We start from the raw sequence: 25,881 nt of genomic DNA on the forward strand, positions 1-25,881 counted from the left end.
AATATGCAATTTCGGTGATAGTTCGTGTATTTTTCGGCTATTAACCCTTATTATAATAAGAGTAAAATTGAAAGTGTAGTTTTTAATTTTAATTTTATTTTTATTTTTGGAAGGGTTAAGTACCAAATACCCCCCAACGTTGGGGCCCTATCGCGTATAGGACCCTATAGTCAGGGTAGGCGCTGTTTACTACCTCAACGTGGCTAAACCTAAGCAAATCCCCTCCTGTGTTTTAACACCGTTAAGTCACCGTTAAAAAATTTATTTTTTTTTTAATTTTTAATTAAGATGCTCTCTCTCTCTCTCTCTCTCTCTCTCCAGTACACGAACAATCATTTCCGAAGATCTCTCACAGATTAAACATAAGCACAGCTTCACCATCAAAGCAGAATAGACATAGCTACACCAGATTAAACATAAGCATAGCTTCACCATCAAAACCTTAATTTTACAGTATTTAAATAGGAAAGCAGATCAATAACAAAAGAAAGGTAAAAAAAATAGAGTCTTGAGCAGTAGACGGGCTGCCTCGCCGGAGACGTCTGAGCCATCGATTCCTGAAGTAAGAAATAATTAGAGATTTATTAATTTGAGCAGTAAACGGGGTGCTCGATGGCCGCCGATAGCAGAGAGAGAGGGAGATTGAGGGAGTGAAGTAGAGAGGAGACAGAGAGATAGAGATTGAGCGAGAGAGAAAATGACAGAGCGAGATAGAGGAAGAGAGAAGAGAGCAGGGCGGCGACCGCCAGCACTGCATGCGCAGCGGCGCGACATCATGAGAGAGTGAGGAAGGGAGCTTACCTGAGACAGAAAAGGTGGCGGCGCGACAAGCAGCAGCAGCGGCGGCGTTATTCGCTGGAGAACAAGAATTGTGGAGAGGAAAACCATAGATCTATTTCTGATTTGAGGAAAAGGGGAAGAAAAGGAAGGAAAAGAGGGGAAAGAAGGGAGGCGCCGGCCTTGCCACGCCAGAGGCGGCGAGAACCGGCGACGCTCACTGGAGAAGGAGGGAGAGAGACGGTATAGCAAAGAGGGAAAGAGAACGCAGAGGAGAGTAGAGAGGATGCTCGATGGGGGGGAGAGACCATCTTAATTAAAAATTTAAAAAAAATAAATTTTTTGACGGTGACTTAACGGTGTTAAAACGCAGGGGGATTTGCTAATTAGGTTTAGCCATGTTGAGGTAGTAAACAGCGCCTACCCTGACTATAGGGTCCTATACGCGATAGGAGCCCCAACGTTGGGGGTATTTGGTACTTAACCCTTTTTGGAATAACAAAATAAATATTTTAATAGTTCATTATACATGTATATACACACATGGACACATATAAATTGAAGGTAATCCCAGCTCTCATGATTTAGTCAAGCACCAATTTTTGTCAAAGGAAAAAAATGTCGTCGTCTCCAAAAATGGATGTTTCCGGCGGCCCATGCAAAACCCTTGCAATTCTGTTTGTAGTCTTTTACTTCATCTTCGTGGCCTTCTCCAATCAGTACCCCAACTGCCCAGCCTCCGCCGACTTCTTCTCTCCTTTCCTCAAACGGCAACCATTCTCACCCTCTACGGAGAAGGAAACACAATCCTCGGCAACTCCGACCACGCTCGAGCACCTCGTATTCGGCCTCGTCGGGTCGGAGCGGGCGTGGCACCACCGGAAGGCATACATCGAATCATGGTGGCGCCCGAATGTCACGCGCGGCTTTCTGTTCCTCGACACCGCCCCCACCGGGGATCTCCTTCCGTGGTCGCCGGCGTCGCCTCCTTACAGAATCTCCGACGACATCACCAAGCTGCTCCACAAGACCAACGTGGTGGCGCAGCGGATTATACACGCCATCATGGAGGTGTACAGGTACCCATAAAAGATTCTCAATGGATTGGGGCAAATTTTGATTTCCAATTTTTTACAAAACATCTTTTCTATAATTTGATACGAACTATCAATAATTTGGTGGTATTTTAAAAAAATGAAATTGCTTCCTCTCCTCTTACTGTTGCTGTGTCCGTACAGGGAAGACCACGAGAATCTCCGGTGGCTGGTGATGGGCGACGACGACTCCATATTCGTCGTAGATAATATCGTTCACATCCTTGCAGGGTACGATCACACAAAGTATTACTACTTTGGTGGGCAGTCGGAGTTTATTTTGTCGAATTATTGGTTCTCATTCAGCCAGGGATTCGGCGGCGCCGGATTTATTATGAGCTACCCTTTGGCCAAACTTGTGGCCGCGGACATGGAGAAATGCCTGCTCAGATATCGCCATCTTAATGCTGCTGATCGCACTACTATGTCGTGTATTGCGGATATTGGAGTAAACCTCACGCCCCTCAAAGGAATTCATCAGGTAATTAATTTCATGCATATTCACTTAATATATTAGAATACTCATTTTCGTCAAAATTAAAAAATAATCATAAAGAATAGAAGAAAGTGATAAAAAAAAAATTGGTTAATTTTAGGCTTAAACTAATTTTTTGCCCTTGATGAATTCACAGCCAAAATTATTGTTGATTGTTAATTGTCTATATAAAGGATAATTCACAACTAAGTGTATTTTTTTTTTTTGATAAATTTACAATATTAAATAATAAATAAAGAAATTAAATGACCGCACCACAAGGGACTCAAACCCAATACCTTTGGCCTTAGGCATTAACCCTTTACCGCTTGGCCAACACACGCACACTTAACTAAGTGTATTCTTGATTGTGCATTAAGGGGTGAAATAGTAGAAGCAGCTTTTACCCTTTTATATTAATAGGTAATCTTTATTTTTATTATTTTATATTTTCCTGATCTGTCTTATTATTATTGTCTCAAAATTTTGAACATGAGACTTAAGAAGAAGGGATAAATTGGTAGGACTCACACTTTTTATAAGAATTGAACAATAATAATGGGATAACTCAAAATGATAATTGTGACAACAATAATGAGACGTAGAGAGGAATAGCTATTTTACGAGTCCACCAGTGTAATTAAGTCTTGGTTTGCATCGACATTTCTTATTTTGTGATAAACAAAATTAAGCTAGTCATAAGGGTTTAAATTTGAATTAATTTATTAATTAATCAGAGTGCATATAGAGTAGTGCACATTTGTTATAACATCTGAAAGTCGAAGAAATTCGGAGTTATGTATATATATATATAAAATGATCAAATTACATGTGCTACTTAACTTTTTTAATAATAGGACGTAAATCGTAGTGCTGATTTAATAAATTACGGTACAAGTAACAAGTTTTTTTTTTTTTTTAGTACGTTACCCTAGCTACATGCCTGTTGCATTGATGTACCACTTGCACGAAGACCTAGATTAATTATTTATTGTTAAGCTAACTATTAATTACTTCCAAGCTAAATTGCATTAGGCGTGCGTGGAAGTACTCACACCTAGTATGTAGAATAAACATTATTAACTACTTCCCCACATTTGGATATTAATTGACAAATATTAGATTTATTTTACTAAAATTTGTCTAAAATTGATACATATATTAGTTTCGAGAACATATATATTTATAATTTTATTAATGTTTGAATTCAGTATATATATTGTTTTACAAATTGTGATCCGTTGTGACTAGTGAAATTATCTCAGACAAATATCAAATCTAATGAAGCATTAAATTAAATAAGATGGTTGACTTTTTTAAAGGAGATCTCATTTTTCAATTTCGAAAGGCTTAATCTTTTTTTCCCTCATTATGAAAGCCTTGTTTTTCTAAAGCGATAAGTGCTAGTTAATTATGTAGGATATAGACCGTATGTGTAGGATATTCAAGGTTGGCTAGTTACACAACTGTCCAAAAAACACACTTATAACTAGGGGTAAACAAACCAAGCCGCTCGCGAAGTATTCGGAGCTCGGCTCGAAAAAAACTCATTCAAGTTCGTTTAGAGAAGCTCGATAAATAAACAAATCAAACTTGAGTTTAGTAGTATTCGGTTCGATCGTTAGCTCGTGAACATGTTCGTCAAGTGATTCAGCTTGAAAAATATAAATTATTAGTATATACAACTTATATTTATCCACTAAAATTAATAATAATAATTGTATTAAATCTCTAATTAATTTTATTTGTCATAAGAAAATAATTAATACATTTATTATTTTAAATAAATAATTTATTTTTAAAATATAATAATCAATATTTTGAATATAAATATAAATTAAAAAAGTTCGTATAGGCTCGATTAGGCTAGTGAGCCACTCGCGAGCCTCAAAGTATTCGGTAAGTAAAGTTCGGGATTCGATTCGATACTAAACAAACCAAATTTGAGCACACCACTATTTGGTTCGGCTCGGTTCGATTATACCCCTACTTATAACTTATATAATTATTTTTAATTATGCATATAAGGGTTGATACCAATTCTCACTATGATAATTGGAAAGTTTAGTTCAGCCCAACATTAATATCGAAAAATTCAAGAATATATTATTGAGATACCTTATTCTACAGGAATTGAAGCCAAAACGCTAGACCTAAATTTATTCTAGTTTGTCGACTAATATAAGTAGTAGAATACTCTAAATAGTACTCCAATTCCTTTTAAATAGGGGTGGAAAATCGGGTACCCGCGGGTACCCTACCCGCAAAATGCGGGTACCCGCGGGACGAAAACTGCCGAAAACGGCACCCTCACCCGACCCTCTTTCCCGATGCGGGTACCCGAATACCCGCAGCGGATACCCGCTGCGGGTATGAGGGTACCCTCACAGTCCCGCAATTTTTTTTTTTTAATTGTAATTTTGCGGGTTTTTGGTCCCGCTGGAGGGTATTTCGTCCCGCGAGAGGGTATTTCGTCCCGCGAGAGGGTATTTTGTCCCGCATTTCACAAAAAAAATTGAAAATATCCTTTCTATTTCATCGATTATCCATAAAACCTGTGACGAATAAAATTCCTAATATTATTAAATAAAATTATTTAATTTAATTTTTAAATTTTGGTTAATTGGTTTAATTCCTAATATTATTAAATAAAATTCCTAATATTATTGGTTTAATTCCTAATATTATTGGTTTAATTCATAATATTTATTGGTTTAATTCCTAATATTTATTGGTTTAATTCCTAATTGGTTTAATTCCTAATATTATTAAATAAAATTCCTAATATTTATTGGTTTAATTCCTAATATTATTGGTTTAATTTCTAATATTTATTGGTTTAATTCCTAATATTTATTGATTTAATTCCTAATAAAATTGGTTTAATTCCTAATATTTACTTTTGGTTAATTGGTTTAATTCCTAATATTATTAAATAAAATTATTTAATTTTATTTTTTTGAATATTTATTGCGGGTATGCGGGTACCCGCGGGTATACCCGCGGGTACCCTCTACCCGCGATTTTTGAGGATGCGATACCCGCACCCGACCCTCCACCCGAATTTTGCGGGTATCGGGTACCCGATACCCGCGCGGGTATCGGGACGGGTGAGGGTATACCCGATACCCGCAACCCGATTTTCCACCCCTACTTTTAAACATGAAATTTAAGAAATTGGTATTTTGTACTGTTTTAAATGTATTTGATAATAAAGTGAATAGAGTGAATAAAAAGTCACAAATATATTTTCTAATTTGTTACATATAAAAAAATTGATCAATTTAATTGAAAATGCTCAAATATATATATATATATATATATAGGGGAGGGCTAGAATAAAAATACTCTTAAGTGTATAAAATATAAATGATTTTCAGCCCTTAGATCATCAAGATCTACGGTTAATTCGTAACCCTTTTGGATGAATTCGTGGTCCTGGGTTCGAATCCCAAATGTAACAAAAATTTATTTTTCACAATTCGTAACCATGTTGGATGAATTCGTAACCCTGTTGGATAAAATTCGTACATTAAAAAACGTTTATATTTATATTTTAAGAAATGTTTTTACTGTAGCCCTCCCCTATATATATATATAGGGGAGAGCTAGAATAAAAACACTCTTATATATATATATATATACATACAATCAAATTAACTGTGACGGAGGAACACTACCTTTTGAGGGTCTAAGTATGTTGAATTTTCTAGGGTTAATTCTCTCTAAATCCTTAAACTATAATCATTTTTCGTTTTTTCCCTCAATCTTTGAACTTCCCACAAAAAACCCCCTACTTTCAATTTTTCCTAATTTTCCCATGACGGGTTTTCCGGCCAAATCCGAAGTCGGAATTTTCCTATGTGGCGTTATTCATGCCAAATCACCCTATACGTGGCAAATCACACCCACCCTCCCCCTCACATGTCACTCTCCCCCTCCCACGTCACTCTCTTTCTCTCTTCCCCCTCTTCCCCCGTCTGGCTCCCCCCCTCTCTCTCACCGCCACAACCGCCCAGATTCTGGGGACGGCGGTTTCCAGGAGATTGGCACAAGTCGAAAAGCGGTGTCGACTCTGCCGGAATTTCAGAGGCGGCGAGCGAGCTCAGGCGGCGCCGGTTTGAGGGCCGACGTTTTCTAGGACTCCGTCGACTCTCCCCCTTCCCCCATCCCCCACCGCCGCCACTTCCTCTCCCCTCCCCCTCCCTCTCTCCTCCACTCGATTCCCGACGCCGATTGAAAACCCACGTTTGAAAACCCACTTCGCCCCTCCTCCTCCTCCCTCTCTCCTCCACTCAGATACCAAATTTGAAGAGGCTCGGGGTGTTAGGCGGCATGACTGGGAGGAGGCAGGTCAGGGCGGCGCTGCTATTTACGGTGCAAACCCTAGGCTGTGCGAAGAGGGGGCAAAACCCTAGCTGCAACTCTGAAAACGTGGGTCAGAGAGAAGGGTTCTCAGGTCGGATCTTGGGAGCGCGGAGCCTTTGAGGAGAGTGGTCGTCAGGGCAATCTGTAACAGACAGGGATGAAGGCGGTAGTCTGCCGGTTTTTTGGAGGAGATGAGCGGCAGCGATCGGACTTTTAGAAGAAGGTGGTGGATGTGGCAGAACGGCGACAAATTGAAGAATAACAAGCACAAAACGACGTCATTTATGTATAATAGATACTACGTCGTTTTATTAACAATCCGACGTGTCCACGTTACTTAATTCCGATTCCACGTGTGATCGAATTTAGCTGGAAAACCCGTCATGGAAAAATTAGGAAAAATCAATAGTTGGTAATTTTTTATGGGAAGTTCAAAGATTGAGAGAAAAAACGGAAAATGACTATAGTTTAAGGATTTAGAGAGAATTAACCCAATTTTCTACTATTCGATCGGCTCCCCAAACTTACAAAATAAAACTCGTTCACCAAATCTTGTTTTGATGTCTAATGGGTCTAAAAGTTAGAAAATAAAAAATCTTCCACAAAACTTTATATCTGATTGTCTAATGGATCAAGGATATTTTAATTAGATATGGATTCTTCACACTTAATCAAACCAAGCACAAAAGTGGTGATATTTCTGTAATTATTGAAAATTAAATCTTGGGTTTGGATAAAAACCGTTTTGATTTAATTACGAAAATTATTAATTTAAAATTAAAGAGTATTAGTTTCTTTGAATTATATGTGTCAACGTCTCTTCCGCAAAAGTATGTGGTGTCAATGACAATGTGTCATACTATTACTATCATTTTCGTAATTATTGGAATCAGAGAAAGTTATCACATTTTATATTCAAAAGCAATAGTTAAATATTCAAAAGCATTTGTTTAATTATTTTCGTACAAAAAAAGATAATAATTTATTCGTAATTATTGTACGGAAAATAATATTAGTTGTGTTGGAAACTTTTAGTTTTATTTGCAAATTATTAGTTTATCATATAGAAAATATTAATTATTATATATTCACACAAAGAAACTGTTGGATGGGGGACATTTACTTTGAAATGTTAGCCTTGATAGATAAAAATAATAAAACTAATTCTTTGTTTATTTTGATAGATTGAAATTTTAAGATATCCCAATGCCTTTGATTATTTTTATGATTTAAGCTAGTTTTATTTGATTCTTATCCCATTAAAAGAATGAAATTAGAAAAATCATACTTCTAAAGATAAAAATACTCAATCATGCATCTTATCAATCATGAAAAGTTTTCTAAAAATCAAAAAATCATGAAAAGTAAGTTCCCCTTCCAAATTTGTAATTACTCAAAATTGTGTTAGGCTCGAATTTGGGTATGAATGGGATTTGTCCGTTGATAGCCTGAGAGGATTGTGTCCGGCCCATACTCTATTATTACAATTAATTAATCCATTTAATTTATTAAAGTATGGAGAAAAGGTAGGACGTACGAAAAAATTAATGAGAATTATTCTCAATCAATAATAATTAACCATTAGTGCCACACAAAGAAGTTTAACAATTAGTAACTAAAAACTTCAAGAGGAAAAAGTAACCAAAAGCTGAAAAATAAATATTAATCAAATAGGAAAATAATGTATTTTATAGTATCGGTCTTGAAAAGAAAACTTAACATGAAACGTGAGAAAACATGATTTTAGAGAGTTTAATTACTCCTTTAATTTGTCCAGGTAATTAATAAAGATTATTAGAACTATATATCCTGCATAATCCAATACGTCACGTGACATTCATTCCATATTGTATTAATGCTGATCAACAAATAAGAAAAAAAATAATGTTACCAAATATTGCTGGAGAAGTAATCGACGAACCTACTTACATATAGATATAGTTTGTGTGGTACAAATTAATAAAATATCAATTTTATTAATGTAAATACTAAATATGATCAATTTTATTAATGTAAATATAAAAAATAATCACTTTTAAAGTTGTACTATATTATTATAATAATATATTCACAACTACGGAAGTAATTAATACTCCCTCCGTCCCAAACGAAATGTTCTGTTTCTTTTTTTGGCAATACACTTTCTTTCTATACTTAATATTTAAATAATTTCCACAAACCCACTTTATCTACTTTATACACATTTCTTAATCTCCGTGCCGAAAAGAAATGAGACTTTTCGTTTGGGACGGAGGGAGTAGTAAATTAATTAACCTATACAATTCATACATAAATCATCTTAATAATAGATTCTATTTTAATTTGCCTACAATTTACAACCACACGAAACTTCATAATTAGGCTCTGAATTGATGATACTTTTTCTAAATTTCACGATTGCAAAACCTTTTGATCGTGAACCAAAATTAATTCGGGTGAATTATGGCCTAAAGAATAATTCAAGACTGAAAAATGACTGTATTTTAGCTTCTATGTGATTATAACAATATGGATATTTTGATATATTAACTCTTGTCCAATATCTACTATTATAACAGATTGATCTGCGAGGAGACATATCCGGTTTCCTATCATCGCACCCCAAATACCCTCTAATGTCCCTCCACCACTTCGACATGGTGCAGCCAATATTCCCTAAAATGAACCGCCCGGATTCCACGCGCCACCTCATGAAGGCGGTGGCCGCCGACAACTCCCGCATGCTGCAGCAGACCATCTGTTACCACCGGCCGACCAACTGGTCGTTTTCCATTGCATGGGGCTATTCCGCCCACATCTACGAGAACATTCTGCCGCGGAGCCACCTGCAGTACCCCATCGAGACGTTCAAGACGTGGCAGCGCAGCCCCCGCCCGCCGCATTACATGTTCAACACGCGCCTCCCGTCGCGGGACCCTTGTGAGGCCCCCCATATGTTCTTCTATCACACCGTCGGAACCACGGCGGATGATCAGATCTTGACGGAGTTTTCTCGGGCGTGGGGCCGGGGCTTGCCGGCTTGCCCGTTTTCCGGCAACCACTCCGCCGATTCGATTTCCAGGATCCAGGTCTTTTCACCGGCAACGAAACGGTTTCAGGTAATCTTTGAATTAATCACCCCGTATAAATTAGTCCCTCCTTACTTTTTACATGGATTTCGAAAATGAATTTACTTTCTTTCACAAATATAATTATTTGTGTTAATACCTTTAAATAACTTAGATGCATTTCTTATGTTTTATGATAAGTGAAATAGAGTTTTAGAGGGAACAACAATAGCCAAAGACATATAGTAATAGAAAATTACAGCCATGATAACAAAAATATAAAAATAGTAGTCATTTTCGTGTTAAATGTACTCTTAGATGAAAGAAATTAATGATTACATAAAAAATTTCATGTATTCACCAATTATAATAATTTGCATGTCTTTACGCGATTAATTAATTAATACTGTAATTCGTGTAATAGCAATATTTAAACATGTTAAATGATTTTTTTGTGTAAGCAAAGTTCTTGTAAAACGTGTAAAATAATAAGGATAAAATAGTAACATAGATTATTATTTTCACTTTTTATTTATGTGGCTAAAATATCCTTTTACTAAGTGGCGTGGGTTAGAATGGCCCATTAACTCAAAGGTTTAATAAGATTTTAATTAAGAAAGTCTAATTAAATATATTATCGAACATTTAAAAAGGAATGGATTAATTTAGTGAGACAGGAGAGAGATTTTATTTAATGCTGGTGAATCATTCCATTAATTTGCAATGAGAAATAGGTGAATTGGGCTAACTGTTGGTGAGGCTTTGCAGCCCAACTAAATTATTGGGGTTAAAATTGGGAGAAAAAACAAAACTTAAGTATCATTTTCCATTATACTTTTATATAGTGCATGAAAAGAGCAAAGTTTTGAAGTGCATGAAAATTATAACTTTCATAAAATATATTCATTAATTTTATAATTCTAAATTGATAACATAACAGGAAAAGGAAGAGACATGACATGAACATGAAAATGATCGAATACCTCGACATGCATATATATTCAGTTTTTGCTTTCTTAATTGTGAAACAGAGTTTGCTGTTACATCTTTTACTAAAACCAACTATTCTGAAGGCATATTAATCTTGTTTTCTAATATATATTCAATGATTAGTAGTTACCACTTCTGAACTGATATCTAAATTTCTAAGTTGTTTTTTTCGTAAATTTTGTTTCAGATTGATAGAAGTGAATGCTGTGACGTTGTTCGCGTAGATGGAGAAGAAGCAGAGATTAAATTTCGGGAATGCGCTGCACAAGAGATTATTGCGTAATTATCAAAAACTTGTCTTATTTAATTAAAAGAAGAAGAAGAAGATCAAGAAGAAGAGGAAGAGAAATATCATCCATTGGATGAGATTTATTTGGATAAATGCACCAGAAATAGGCTTTACTAAACTGTTGAAATTAAGACAGTATCTTAATTCGGTGTGTCTTATCTCACACTATTGATTTTCTTTTTTTGTTTTTTCAATTTTTATTTGAAAGGATTGTTGCTCTACCAGACATTTCACAATATTGTAAACTAGTACGTGAGTCTTTACCACTTTGATCTAATTTCATTGATTAATTAAACAATAATTTATATTACAATAATGGAGTGAGATTAGATAAGATAGGATTGGATTCGATAATCCTATCCAATACAACCAGATGTTTACTTCTAAGATTATGATAATTCATAACTAATGCCAAAAGGTCATAGAAAAATTAGAGGAAATAAAAAAAACGAAAGTTACATATTCGGCTTCAAGTTGGTGTGCCAATGTGATGTGGTGCAAATCGTAGAGAAAGAGAGAGAGTCTTGTGTCGTAGTTGACTTTTCTTTAATAGATGTTGACTCGTGGTGACATTCTTTCGAATATAAAACCTCAGCATCAGTAGGTCAGACACGAATCAACTTTAGCATGATCCGCTTCTTAGCATAGCTAAGTCAATCAGAAGAATAAATCTTCACTAATCTAGACAATCTATACACTTCTATCTTTTAAGTGTGTGTTTTCTCTTGTTGTAAATTTATCATGAAAAAAGGAGGGATAAACAAAATTTAACCCTTTAAATCATTTATTTCTTTTCTCACATTTACCCTTACTCATTCCCCATTTACACTACGAATGAGGGATAATATTATCCCTCCAAAAATAGTGTGATAATATTATCCCTCATTTGTAGTGTAAATGAGAAATGAGTAAGGGTCAAGTAGGAAATGTGAAAAAAAAAGGATTTAAAGGTTTAAATTTTATTTATCCTTCATTTTTCCATGATAAATTTACAACAAAAGAGAACACACCCTAAGTTGAAATCTTGTAAAAAGAAGAAGCACGCTCCTAAAAAGTAAAGAAGAGAATAAAGAAATGAGAATCGATGTTGGACTTCTCTCCACGAGTGCTTTGCGCCTCATGATTTGTAGCTTCGCGTTTCTCAGTTTTGCATGTTTTTGTTCTTTGTGATTTTTTCGTTTTCAATTTTTGGGTTATTTTTTTTATTCTTGTTTCATTTGAGTCTTGTCTTGTCCGGTAATGGTGGATCCGCCGCCAAGTTTGGAGAGGGCGAGTCGTGGTCGAAAAAGTAAGTCGAGAGGGGCGTCACCTCCTCTTGCATCCAAATTTTACAAAGTGTCTGAGGAGGTTTTGATACCAAAGGGAGTCAATGGTCTTCTTTGTAATGCGAACAAGGGAAAGCATGAAGGAGTTTTAGAGTTACCGAAACACTATCGCACAACTTCGGAGAGGAAAGGCAAAGTCTCCTCGATGATGAAACGAAAGCTCGTGATAAGAACTCTCAGGCTGATGTTACAGGTGCAATCACACCATGACACTTTCCATCGGTCACCATTCCCCTCAACAACTATGTTGTTGTTTCTTTTCCTTCACTCATACGCATACTCGAAGGCAGTCAGCCCATGCATCTGCAATCTCTTTATCTCACTAGCCAAAATCCTCCTTTCATTACACAAACAATTTTCCAATGAAGAAGTTCAAAGCAAAAAACTCCTTGCCCATGGAGATCCAACAACACAGCAGAACCTCATCTTAAAGGTTTTACCTCCAACACTTGTAGCTAGGGCTGTAAACAAACCAAGCCGCTCGCGAACTATTCGGAGCTCGGCTCGAAAAAAGCTCGTTCAAGTTTGTTTAGAGAAGCTCAATAAATAAACAAACCAAACTTGAGCTTAGTAGTATTCGGCTCGTTAGCTCGTGAACATGTTCGTCAAGTGATTCAACTTGAAAAATATAAATTATTAGTAGATACAACTTATATTTATCCATTAAAATTAATAATAATTGTATTAAATCTGTAATTAATTTTGTTAGTTATAAGAAAATAATTATTATAATTATTATTTTGAATAAAATAATTTATTTTTAAAATAAAATAATCAATATTTTGAATATAAATATAAATTTAGAAAGTTTGTATAGGCTCGATTGAGCTCGTGAACTGCTTGTGAGCCTCAAAGTATTCGGTAAGTAAAGTTCGGGATTCGATTCGATACTAAACAAACCAAACTTGAGCACACCACTATTCGGTTCGGCTCGGTTCGATTACACCCCTACTTGTAGCTATTACCAACTCTTTTGTGTTTTAATCAAGCCTAAAGTAAGAAGCATAATAGATTTATTTCAATATTTCAGTAAATCGACTGTTACACCAACATAATGAAGGAACCATATTTTGATACATGATTCACGTGCCCATGGCCAATTCTGGATACCAAACGAATACATACAAAAATCATCGTGCCTATTACAAGAGAACGAATCTTACTTACAAATCCGACGATGAGCGACTCCAGAGTGAATCTTCCGACTTGTTTAATTTCCCACGGCAAGACTTGACGCTGGATGGCAACGATCTTCAAGTCCTCTCCCTCTCCAGTTGGCGTCTCTCTCTCTCCTTTCTGTTCTCACAGAAGTCTCTTTTTCTGGTCTCACGCTAATGCAGAAGTAATTAGGTTTCACTACAAGAAAACATGCGTTTAACGATCGAAAAATTCGGTCGTTAATTTTGCGGCCTTAACGACCGATTTACGACCGTTTCACGATCAATTTTTTTTTTAATTTTTTAACGATTGAAAATTCGGTCGCTAATTATTTTTTTAATATTCTATTTTTTTTAACGACCGAATTTTCGATCGTTAAAATATTTTTTTTAACGACCGAAAATTCAATCGTTAATATATTTTTTAAATTTTTTAGTTTTTTTTTTTAAATGGTTAAGTACCAAATATCCCCCTATCGATGACGTCCCTATCACGCTTAGGACCCTATACTCGGGATAAGCGCTGTTTGCTACCTCAACGTGGCAAAATCGAACCAATTTCTCCTCCGCCACTTAACGGATGCTAACGCCGTTGAGAAAAAGCATTTTTTTATTTTTTTTATTCAGGTGGGCGTAGCCCAGCTCTCTCTCCCCTTCATCCACTGTTTCTGCCGCCGCCTTCTCTCTGCCGCTGTTGTCTCGACGGTGGCGCTGTCGGTGTGGCTGCCTCCGTCCCTAACTGCTTCTCTTCCCTCAGTTGCCTTCTTCTCTGTCCGTCCGAATCTCACCAAATTCCTCCATCGCCATCGCCGGTCTTCTTCAAGTCATACAGATTCCTCCCCCAAAACCTCCAATTTCAGAAAAACTCCATCACCATCGCCGGTTTTTTTAATGCAACACATTGACGCCGCTCGATTTTGGCGAACGCGCCCTCGTGCCGCTTGACCTGCCTCGGCCCCTGTCCTCTCAGATCTAGGCAGACGCCACCGCCACCGCTCTGCCTCACCTCCAAATACCCACACTCAGTCATAAAACTCACGGCTGTAAAGGCCATCTCTCTTCCCTCGGCACACACACAACACGACAAACAACACCAAAATCCACGACTCACGGACGCAAGGTCCGCCACCTCTCCTTCCCCAGCGACGAACCGTTCTCATTGGGATTTGGAGAAGGGCTGACTGGAATTGGGGGTAGGGTAGCAGAGGCGGCGCGAGGGCGCTTCGCCGGAGTGGTGTCTGGGGGTTGGGGACTAGGGTGCTTAAGAGGGAGGCGGCGGCGCCTTTGTCCTCGCCAAGGGAGGAGGCAGCGATGCGGTTGCCGAAGTTTCAGAGGCGGTGGCGCCGTCTGATGTGAGTGTGTGTGTGAGTTTCCGATGGGTAGTAGTGTAGTGAGAGAGAAAACCACGTTGGAGTGGGGCCCACCTGAATTAAAAATTAAAAAAAATAATTTTTCTTAACGGCGTTAGCATCCGTTAAGTGGCGGGGAGGAAATTGGTTCGATTTTGCCACGTTGAGGTAGCAAACAACGCTTATCCTGACTATAGGGTTCTGAACGCGATAGGGACACCATCGATATAGGGGCATTTGGTACTTAACCCTTTTAAAAAAATATTAATTTTTTTTATTTATTTTGTTTTAACGACCGAATTATTAATTCGGTCGTTAATATTATTATTATTATTATTATTATTTATTTATTATTTTTTTAATATTTTTTTAATATTTTTATTTTTATTTTTTTAAAGATCGAATTTTTCGGTCGTCAAAATTATTTTAATTTTTTATTTAATTTTTATTTATTTTAAATTTTTTATTAATTTTTTTATTTATTTAATTTATTAACGACCGAATAATCGGTCGTTAATATTATTTTTTCCATTTTTAAAATTTTTAAATTTCATTTTTATTTTTATAATTATTTATTTTTATTTTTTTGATTATATATATATAAATAATTAATTATTTTTAATTAATTTTCTATTTAATTCTTATTTTTAAAATATAGAGAATATTTTAAAAATGATTGTTATTTTCATAATATTATTCTAAAACATTCGATAAGATTGATTATTAATAAAAATATGATATTATTTGCAAATAATAATAAATTACTAGATTTATTATAATAAATTATTAGACTTATTAGATTTACTAAATTATTTTCATTATTTTCAAAATATTAATAATTTTATTACTTTAATATAATAAAATTATTTTTTAAATATTAATTTTATTAATATTGATTATTTGATTTAATATATTTTCATAATAAATTATTAGATTTATTAGATTTACTAAATTATTAGATTCATTATTTTCAAAATATTAATAATTTTATTATTTTAAAAAAATAAAATTATTTTTCAAATATTAATTTTATTAATATTGATTATTTGAATAAATTTATTTTCATAATAAATTATTTGACTTATTAGATTTATTATAATAAATTATTAGACTTATTAGATTTACTAAATTATTTTCATTATTTTCGAAATATTAATAATTTTATTATTTTAAAATAATAAAATTATTTTTCAAATATTAATTTAATTAATATTGATTATTTGATTTAATTTATTTTCATAATAAATTATTTGATTTATTAGATTTATTATAACAAATTATTAGACTTATTAGATTTACTAAATTATTGTTAGGTCCGTAGGGTCTCGACTAGGTGTATAGGAGGGATACACCTATGGGCTATTATTCGATCTTAACACAGAGATCAAAACGAAACTTTAAATACAAACTCAGACACCTGTTTACTAAAAAGAGTTTTGACCAAAACAGGGTTGACGACTGATACTGAAAGCTCTTCAGTAAGGAGTAATCAGTTAAGTCACAAGAACTTAACTGATGCACGTAAGGCTTCAGTCGAGTTTGATAAAACAGAGATGTTATTAATCTTACTGACTATCAGAAGATAGATCAGTCAGATTGATAACACACGCAGCGAAAAACTTTTATTTCGCAATAGCCTTTGAGTTGAGCACGTTGTTAGTCTTAAGTTTCTCTTTGCAATTAATCAGTTTTCAGTTTATGAAAGGAAGAGCACAAGTAAGAAAGTAAATACTGAAAGATGTAAATAACATAGAGATTTTTACGTGGTTCGAAAAACACTTCCTACATCCACGGTCGGTTGATCAGACCAACAACTTCACTCTGCAAGTGCTTACGGGTGCACTGCAAACCGATGCTCATGCTTATGGGTGCACAACAAACCTGAACGTGTGCTTGCGGGTGCACACAACCGAAACAACTGAAGATCCAATCTTCAGTACCAACACACCTTGTTGGATTTCTCACTCCTAGCACGCACTGGGCACTAGGATCTCACGGAGACAGAGTACCTTCCTAAACTCCTTTACAACTCAAACACTCGATTCTATCGGTCGAAGGGAGGTTTGAAAAACTTGCCAACTAAACTTCAAAGAACAAGTTATTTGTAGTTAGTTTGACCTAGGCTTTGGATAAACGAGGTTCGCCTAAGGTCTAAGAGAATTTATGTAATCAGCAGTGACTGATTTTTGGCTTTGGGATTCTCTTCTTCGATTCAAACTTTGCAAAGGCTGGGCTTTGGCTGAGAAACAATTTTGGCAGAGTTTCAGCTTATGTCGTTGAATCGGTGAAGATTGAAGTGATCCTCGAGCGCTATTTATAGGAGAAGTCTTGAATAGATCCGTTGGAGGAGAAGGTCTTGAAGATTTCTTCCGTTAGAGAGTAATTTGAACTTGGCTGAGGCTTCAATCTTCGAGGTTCCTTGTTTGGTGAGAACGGCTATCTTGAAGAGCAGGAGATGCGACATCTCTGAAAAAGTGATCACCAAAGAGGAGTGACCTCTGCAGAGAAAGGACAATCCTGAGATCTCTGCATTTAATGCGGCTGTACTTCTGGAGTGCGTGGCTTTCTTTGAACGTTGGAGGTTCAGTCCGAGGAAGAATGTTTAACTGATACTTGACTTTAGTATCAGTCCGCTGAATCCACGTGGCACGCATTAAATAATCAATTCAAAGACTGATTCTTTGACTATTGCTTCAGTCGGCAATTTCAGTCTTCAGTCTTCAGTCCTTCGTCCTTCAGTCTTCAGTCTTCAGAACTGCAACTAAACTAGAAAAAGAACTCTAATACTTGAGTTCAAACAGTTCTAGTCTATTACAAAAGAAACCTATTGATTTTGGTATCATCAAAATAAGGATTAGGATATTTCATTAAGTTCTCAACAAGTTCCCCCTTTTTGATGATGCCAAAACCACACAACAGTTCTAAGAAAGAAAAAGACTGAACTCAGAGAACAAGTTCTAAAACAGGGTAAATACTATTCTCCCTTAACAATAGAAGCACAGAATGCCCAGAGCCAGAGCTGAGACATCTCCAGAGCTAGAGCTGAGATATTTCCAGAGCCAGAGCACAGAATGCCCAGAGCCAGAGCTGAAACATCTCTAGAGCCAGAGCTGAGATATTTCCAGAGCCAGAGCTGAAACATCTCCAGAGCCAGAGCACAGAATGCCCAGAGCCAGAGCTGAGACAGCTCCAGACTGCCCAGAGCCAGAGCCGAAGCCCAGAGTGCTCAGAATCAGAGCCGAAGCCCAGACTGCTCAGAATCAGTAGCTCGGAAGCCAGAGTGCAGCAGTTCGCGAACCAGAGTGCAGCATAGCCTGAAACCTGTTCATCCACTCCAAAAACCTGTTCTTCATTCTCCGTCTGATCGTCGTCGTCTTCGTCTTGTTTTACCATAATTACATATTACAGCCGAAAAACAAAAACAACAACTGAAGTCTTAATCTAACCATGAATTTTCTCGTGGTGGAAAAATGATTACAACATCAAAACGACGTACCCCATGAATCAACAGACCACGAAGAACAGCAGCAGTAGCAAACCAAACTCAACGCATATTATTAATCGTACGCGAATTAACTGACAGAGCCGAGAAAAGCAATCCAGGCTCTGATACCAAATGAAGGATTTTAGCCCCAATAGGATCGTTTCTCGGATATCTTAATTCACCATACAATGATTAATTCCTAACATGCTCCTATGAAGTTAAGTGCTGCACATTGGAGTTAGAAACACTTACTTGTGAATTGTATGCAGAGGCTGTCAATGGTTGAATTAAAAGACTCCAGTTCTGACCTTCTGAACTGTATCCCGCTCAACTCCCAACGTTGGATGGACAACGAGCTGTGAGAATTCCCAAGGAGAAAAATTGGCCTTCTCAAAGTTGGCGCCCCTTTGCTGCTCTCTAAAACCCTAATATTGTGTGTGTATTATTCTGAGAGCATACATTTGTATTTATAGACAAATTACAGTCCTAGGGTTCCCATAACTATGAGGGACGATTTTTACTCCTACTGGGCTCAGGAGACTTTGGGCCAGTCCAGAGATCAGATACAAGGAATAAAGATGGGCCTCTAATAAATTAATTTCTATGATCAGCCCAGATCATAATTAATTCATAAGTATTAATTCATTCCACTAAAGAATCAATAATGACTTACCCCTTTATTGCCGGTGATGAGTAGGGGCTTGTATTTAGACTTATTAAATCTCCGTATTTAAAATATCCGACATCCATTAATTAATTAGAGCTCTGACAGCTTAAATTAATTAATCTCTTTGTAATCCTTAAGCAGTACCACTCAAACCTTATTATTGTGCCCGAACTTAATCAACCTGCAGGGTTTAACGCAATAAACCTTATTGATCTCCTTAATGGGATGTCATTATCCTATACCGGATACGGGTACTAATACAGATAACCAAATACTCCCTCCGTCCACGAAATGAGTACCCATTTGTGGACGGCACGGGTTTTAAGAAATATATGGAGTATAGTGTGAATAGTTTAAGGGTCCCACTTTTTGAGTGTATTAATTAAAGAGATGTGTGGGGTACACTTGCCAAAAAGGGAAATGAGTACTCATTTCGTGGACGGACGAAAAAGGAAATATGGGTACTCATTTCGTGGACGGAGGGAGTATCATATATTGACCGCTATCACCCAAGATACAGAGTACTCAAGTTAATATATAACTCTCACCCATAGTAAGTCAAAGTGATACACGAATCAACATATATATTTGAGATCTTATTAGTATTAAGATTCTATTAAGTCACCGAGATCTTGATTCTTCACTTATGTCAGATAGAAGAATACATCTCACTGTGATCCTATCAATACGTTATGACGTATCGGTATAGACAAGTAGTTAAAACAAACTCCTTCCATCTTTACTGCAGCCTAAACCAACGACTCGTCCTGTGATCAGTTTATATCTCTTAAGGTTATTCCAATTACATGGTCTTTTGTGATCTACAACACACCAATTAATCTACTTATATAGAGATAAGGAACATACATGTGCAATCATGAACACAATCAGATAGGAGATTAGATAGTCGTAACAGGAAACATTGTATACAAGCATAAAACGTTCTTGCTTTACAGTATACAAATCCAACACCTTAGTGGCTACTCAGTCGCGCTGCAGATGGAAATGAGCCTTAGTGGCAACTCAGCTGCGCTGCAGAGGGGAAAGCCTTAAGTGGAATCTAGGTCTTCTCAGCGCAGTCAGGGCAGCTATCTTAGTTATCTCAGATCAGCTTCTCAGCGCGGTTAGTGCAGTTATCTCAGTTATCTCAGCGTAGTCAGGGCAGCTATCTCAGTAGTTTCCAGCGCAGAATGTCTGAGCCATTGTCAGTTCAGAATGTCTATGCTCCGCGCATGAATATCGTAAGCCGCAAAAGTTAGACAGGGGATGAGCCTTAAGTGGCAACTCAGCCGTTCTGCGGATATTTAAGCCTTAAGTGGAAACTTGGCCGCTCTGCGGATATTTGAGCCTTAAGTGGCAACTCAGCTGCTCTGCGGATATTTGAGCCTTAAGTGGCAACTCAGCCGCTCTGCGGATATTTGAACCTTAAGTGGCAACTCAGCCGCTCTGCGGATATTTGAGCCTTAAGTGGCAACTCAGCCCCTCTGCGGATATTTGAGCCTTAAATGGCAACTCAGCCGCTCTGCGGATATTTGAGCCTTAAGTGGCAACTCAGCCGCTCTGCGAATATTTGAGCCTTAAGTGGAAACCCAGCCGCTCTGCAGACATTTGAGCCTTAAGTGGCAACTCAGCGCTGTGCGGATATTTGAGCCTTAAGTCGGTCATATTTGATGATATTGAAAGAATCAAAAGAAAAATTACTATCTCTTTTATCTTAGTTCATTTGCAGCGCTAAAATACTTTGTCTCCATTTGATTTGCAAAAATTGACAGTTCTTATCTACTAAATTGTAGGAAATCATGTATGCTTAATTGACATGGGAAAGAAGCTCAGCGCTGACTTTACACCACATACCACTGGTTGAACAAAGAGAACACTGTTCAACCAGACTAAGGGGGGAGTAGCTGATGAGGACTGGAATACTCATCAGCTGAGCTTAGTAATTCAAGTCTATTTTACTTAATTGACATTATTATTATTATTATTATTATTATTATTATTATTATTATTATTATTGTTATCATTATTAAGTAAAATAACCAACGCAGGTTTAACTAAAGACTTGAGATAATAAAATGAATACGAAGGGCCTGCGCAGCCGAGAAGTGCCTGCGTAGTCAAAGATACCCGAAGCACCTGCGCAGTCAAAGATACCCAAAGCACCTACGCAGTCAAAGATATCCGAAGCACCTGCATAGCTCAGAGAATCTGAAGCTCTGTGCTGGGAACTTCGTTATCTTGTGGCTACACAGAGCTTCAGATTCTCTGAGCTACACAGAGCTTGAAGGAAGGGGCAGACCGGGGACCGGTGGTGGCAGTCTTCACTGCTGCTCGCTGGGGAATTAAGGGTGGCCAGAGGCGGCGTCACATGTGACGGAGCGATCGCCAGGAATTGGTGGATTTGGGGAAAAAGGCTAGGGCTCGATTTTGGAAGAGAAAGAGAGTGAGGGGATAGATGAGGGAGGCTAGGGAATGGTGGTGGCTCTACCGCTGCTGCCCGGTCGAGGATGGGCGAAGAGAGGAAGACGAGACGGCGACTTGGTGGCTACAGTCGTTGGAGGGCAGATAGAGATGAGGAAGGGGCGGGTTCTGTGTGTGCGTGAGTGATCTGGTGTGTGTGCGTGTGATATGGGTAGAAGAAGGGGGATATGGTTGGGCCTTATTGTTGGGCCAATTTTTAATTAAATGAATTGGGCTGAAATGTTTTAAGTTATGGGCCACTGATTCCTTTGTAGTTGGGGTGCCCTATTTTCTTTTAAATGATTGGGCTGAATTTTATTATTTGGGCTATGTTGGGAAATGAAAGATATATCCAACCCTTGTGTTTTAATGATATCAAACACTGTTAGAAGGCACATTCTAGCTAGAGGTTATCTTTCTGGACTTATATGTTTTAGTCCCTCTAGTAGCTAGATCAAAGACTGAGGTCTTGAAGACTGAAGACGACAACTCAACTGAAGAACAATTCGACTGAAAGCTCCTTAGAAGTCCTGAAGGCTTCGGAATTGTAGATTCAACTAATGACCTGACTGATGCAATATACACTGGAAACACCTGAAGAATCCACAAGTCATAGCAAACAGTTCAAGTGAAGACTGAAGACTTAGAAGATTAAAGCTCGTCTGAAGACTGAACAACTGAAGGAAGATGTTGGTGATACGAAGGACAACTAGAAATAGAGACATTCAGTTAACAAGAAGACAACTTAACTAAAGTCAATGATTGGTCAAGCAAAGGACGAAAGCTCTAGCTGATTCTCCAATTAAACTTAAAGTATCACGTGCAAACACGTGTAAACAACGGAGCATTAAATGCAACAGATTTGAAGATCGTCCTTTCCAGTACAAAAACTTTCCTTGTTCGTGCTAAAATTCAGACACACACTGCTCCAAGGATAAAAATGATTCAAACCTTCAACCAATCAGGAGCCAAGAAGATTAAAGCCTCAGCCCAAAGAACGGGATGTCTCACAACGGCAGAAATCCTGAAGACTATCTCTCCAACAAATATATTCGGGACTTCACCTATAAGTAGAGCTCGGGGAACACCTTCAATCTTGGGGGAGCGATTCAAGACATACGCTGAAGCTCTGTCAAAATCACAAGCCAGCCCTATCTTAGACATAACCTTGAATCGAAGAAGAGAGTACCCAAATTTTGTAAAATCAATCTAGCTGATTACCTAAACTCTCTTAAAAATCTAGGCAACCCCTATTTTATCTTAAGCCTAGAATAGATTACTTGAGAGCATGTTCTCAGTAGTCTTAGTTGGAAGAGCTCGAACCCCTTTTCAACCGAGCGAAAAGAGTGTTTGAGTTTAGCGAAGTTCAGACCAGGGCTCTGACTCTAGAGATCTTAGCGAAGCGCTACGAGGGCACGAGTGTGTCTTAACGTGCTAAGAGCGAGCCAGAAATCCAACCCAGGGTGTTGGTAGGTTTGCTGTGCACTTTTAAGCATTAGCCCAGAGTGTTTGTCAGACTAATCATCTGGCCGTGGATTAGAAACATTGTGTCCGGACCACGTAAAAATCCTTGTGTTCTTTATCTGCTTTCAGTTATTCCTTATCTGTGCTAAATCTATTTTTCAACTGAACTGGATTAACTGAAAAGTGTAACTAAGGATTTTATAAGTGACAAACCTTTTCAAAAGGTTATTGGTGTTAAGTTTAAATTTCCGCTGCTGAGTTATAAGTCTAACTGACCAATCAATTGACAGTCAGTAAGATCAATAACTCTACTTTTTTTTGCAAAGTCTAGACTGAAGCCTTACGTGGATATTAGTTAAGCTCTGTGCTCGACTGCTATCAAATTACTGAAGTCACTTCAGTATCATTCTTCGACCATCTTTCTAACTGAAATTTGGTTAGTTTGTTTTACGCCGCAAAAATAGCATTAAGGTGTATTCTCCCCCCCATACACCTGTTCAATTAATCCTCCGGGACCCAACAAAAAGGTCCGGGATCACAGCAAGTAACGAAAAGGGAGTGTGACATGTGCGCACAATGAAAGAAATTATTTTAATATTCTTAGAAGTTCTTTCTATTTAAAACTTTCTAAGTTATGTCAATTATGATTGGATAAACTGTTTTTACGAAAAATATGAAATATTTTAGAAAATGCATGCCCACTGAGTACATTAGTACTTAGCCCAAATACTTTCAAATATTTTTAGGTTGGCTGGCTGGTGATGATGGGACTGAGCTGAGGCTAGGGTTCAATTTCCTATTTAGACTTCCGCTGTAGTAACAACTTTTATTTGTCTTTTGTTTTCCTAACTTAAGACTCTCATGTTAGATTTAGAATGTCATCTCTGATCGAGCTTAAACACTTAACTTCTAGTTTTACGCTAATGAATACTGGTTATCAGAAGCATGATACAAAATTTGTGATCAAAAGGGGCCTAACCCGACTTGTTATCTTATTATTCGGGTTTCAACAAGGATTTTTCCTTGTGTTATTTCTATGAATTGGTTGCACCTCGATATTAATTATTCCTTCAAGAATTGGGGTGTGACAGTATCACTTTTGCCCGTTTATGTGTTGAGATTGATATATCTAAGCCTGTTATTAGTGAGATAGTCTTGCATGTGGGGGGTAGAGATGTTGTTCAAAAGGTTGTCTGGGATAAAATCTCATTTTATTCCTTTGAGTGTAGATGATTTATGCTTAATTGTTAGTATTTTAGGGGTTTGCATGTGATTATTTTAAGTTAAATATTCTGGAAATTGGTGCGTTTATGGGTTTGTTTTATGCTTTGCAGGATATTCTGATTTTATAGAGGTCTCCCGCTAGGGTTGCGTCTGAACCCTAGCCTCCTGATGTCTGCGCCGCCGTCCACCCGCCCTCCGGCTGGTAACAGTCGTCGGAGCACAACCTCTTTGAGTGCCCCGCCTAAGTCTAATGTGCAACAGACCACTTCCAATCCCTCGACAGAAACACGCATGGTAAACCCTACCCTCAACAACATTCAAACCTTCGAGAATGATGGCGTCCCAAACAACAGTTCCACATCAAACATGGACCCTCTGGCACCTGGTAACAGGCTGTCAAACCCTAGCAACGAAACTTCTCTAAAAGAAACGGGAGAGACGGCTGCAAAACCCTCTTTTGCGGCGGTCACGGCACCAAAATATGTCAGGAAGCCTGATATTATTGCTCACAGGTATAATCGGTTCCAGCCAGAACGTACGGGGGATACTTACACTATCACTATCCCAATGGATTTTTACGAACAGCAAGTTCAAAATTTCAAACATGCTGTCATCGCTCGCCTCCTTTTACGTAAGGGAGACAAACCAAGATCTACGGAGGATCTTAAACAGGAGCTTCAACTTCTTTGGAATGTGAAGGGGCAGTGGACTCTAATTCCCATGGGGAAAGGCTTTTTCACGCTAAAATTCTCTACATCGGAAGACAAGGTTGCGGCAAAACGTCATGCTGTTTGGGATCTATCTCGTGGTTCAATCCGCATTCGGGAATGGATTAGAAACTTCGACCCCTACAAAGAAGTCTCTTCGCTTTGTCAAGTCTGGGTGAGAATCTATAATTTACCGGTGGAATACTGGCATGCAGAGGTGATTTCAGCCATCGGTAGAACTCTTGGATCGCCGATCAGAATTGATAGTCTTTCAGCACATGGGGAAAAAGGGAATTTCGCTCGTATCCTTGTTGAATTAGATCTTGCGATCCCGCTACAGGAATCGGTTACCATCGATTGTGGTATTGCCTCTTTCTATGTGGAGTTCGTGTATGAACGTCTCCCTCTCTATTGTTCTCAATGCAGGCTCACAGGTCACACCGTTGAAAAATGTAAGAAACTTTTAGCACGTCAAGAAAATAAGATCGCGGAAGAAGCTAAAGGGAAACAAGTGGATAATGCTGAGACAGTGGGAGATGGGTTCACTACAGTTAAGAACAAAAAGTCTTGGAAACCGAGATATGAAGGTGAAGCCTCGGGCTTGGGATAAAAAACGAATAATGGCGACATGGCTAATACTTTTGAGGCCCTAGCTTCCACGGAACAGAATGCTTCTTCTGATAAAGATGGATTGGTGGCAGAATGTTTCTCCACGGAACAGAATCCTGATAAAGAAGGACTGGTGGCAGAAGATGTGGAAAGTGAGGAGGAGCTCTATGGCCCTGACCTTCCGGAAGAGGTTCTTAAAACGTCGGATGAGGCTGAAGTTGCTGCTACAGAGGCGGAAGTCGCTGCTATAGAGGCAGTTGCGGAACAAGACAGAGAGCGAGAAGAAGTGGAGACTCAAGTTCCGGCGCCTCAGCCACAGGTGACAGAACAGGCGCAAGCTCAGCACGTGGTCGAAGCCATTACTCAAAAAGATGCAGCTGCTAAACGGAGGGGAA

The 25,881-nt window shown here is 37.7% G+C and overlaps 2 protein-coding genes across 2 annotated transcripts; both read left to right on the forward strand.

The window, feature by feature from the left end:
* The first annotated feature begins 1,328 nt into the window (after positions 1–1,328).
* LOC131014004 (uncharacterized) lies at positions 1,329–11,353 on the forward strand. Its single transcript, XM_057941940.1, has 4 exons — positions 1,329–1,856; positions 2,016–2,352; positions 9,273–9,812; positions 10,939–11,353. Exons 1-4 carry the CDS (start codon positions 1,396–1,398, stop codon positions 11,032–11,034), a joined length of 1,434 nt encoding a protein of 477 aa, XP_057797923.1. The 5' UTR covers positions 1,329–1,395; the 3' UTR covers positions 11,035–11,353.
* A 12,985-nt stretch (positions 11,354–24,338) lies between these two features.
* LOC131018617 (uncharacterized) lies at positions 24,339–25,487 on the forward strand. Its single transcript, XM_057947331.1, has one exon. It carries the CDS (start codon positions 24,339–24,341, stop codon positions 25,485–25,487), a length of 1,149 nt encoding a protein of 382 aa, XP_057803314.1.
* Positions 25,488–25,881: the final 394 nt, after the last annotated feature.

Source organism: Salvia miltiorrhiza, chromosome 3, assembly GCF_028751815.1.
Source record: "Salvia miltiorrhiza cultivar Shanhuang (shh) chromosome 3, IMPLAD_Smil_shh, whole genome shotgun sequence".
Lineage (NCBI taxonomy): Eukaryota > Viridiplantae > Streptophyta > Magnoliopsida > Lamiales > Lamiaceae > Salvia > Salvia miltiorrhiza.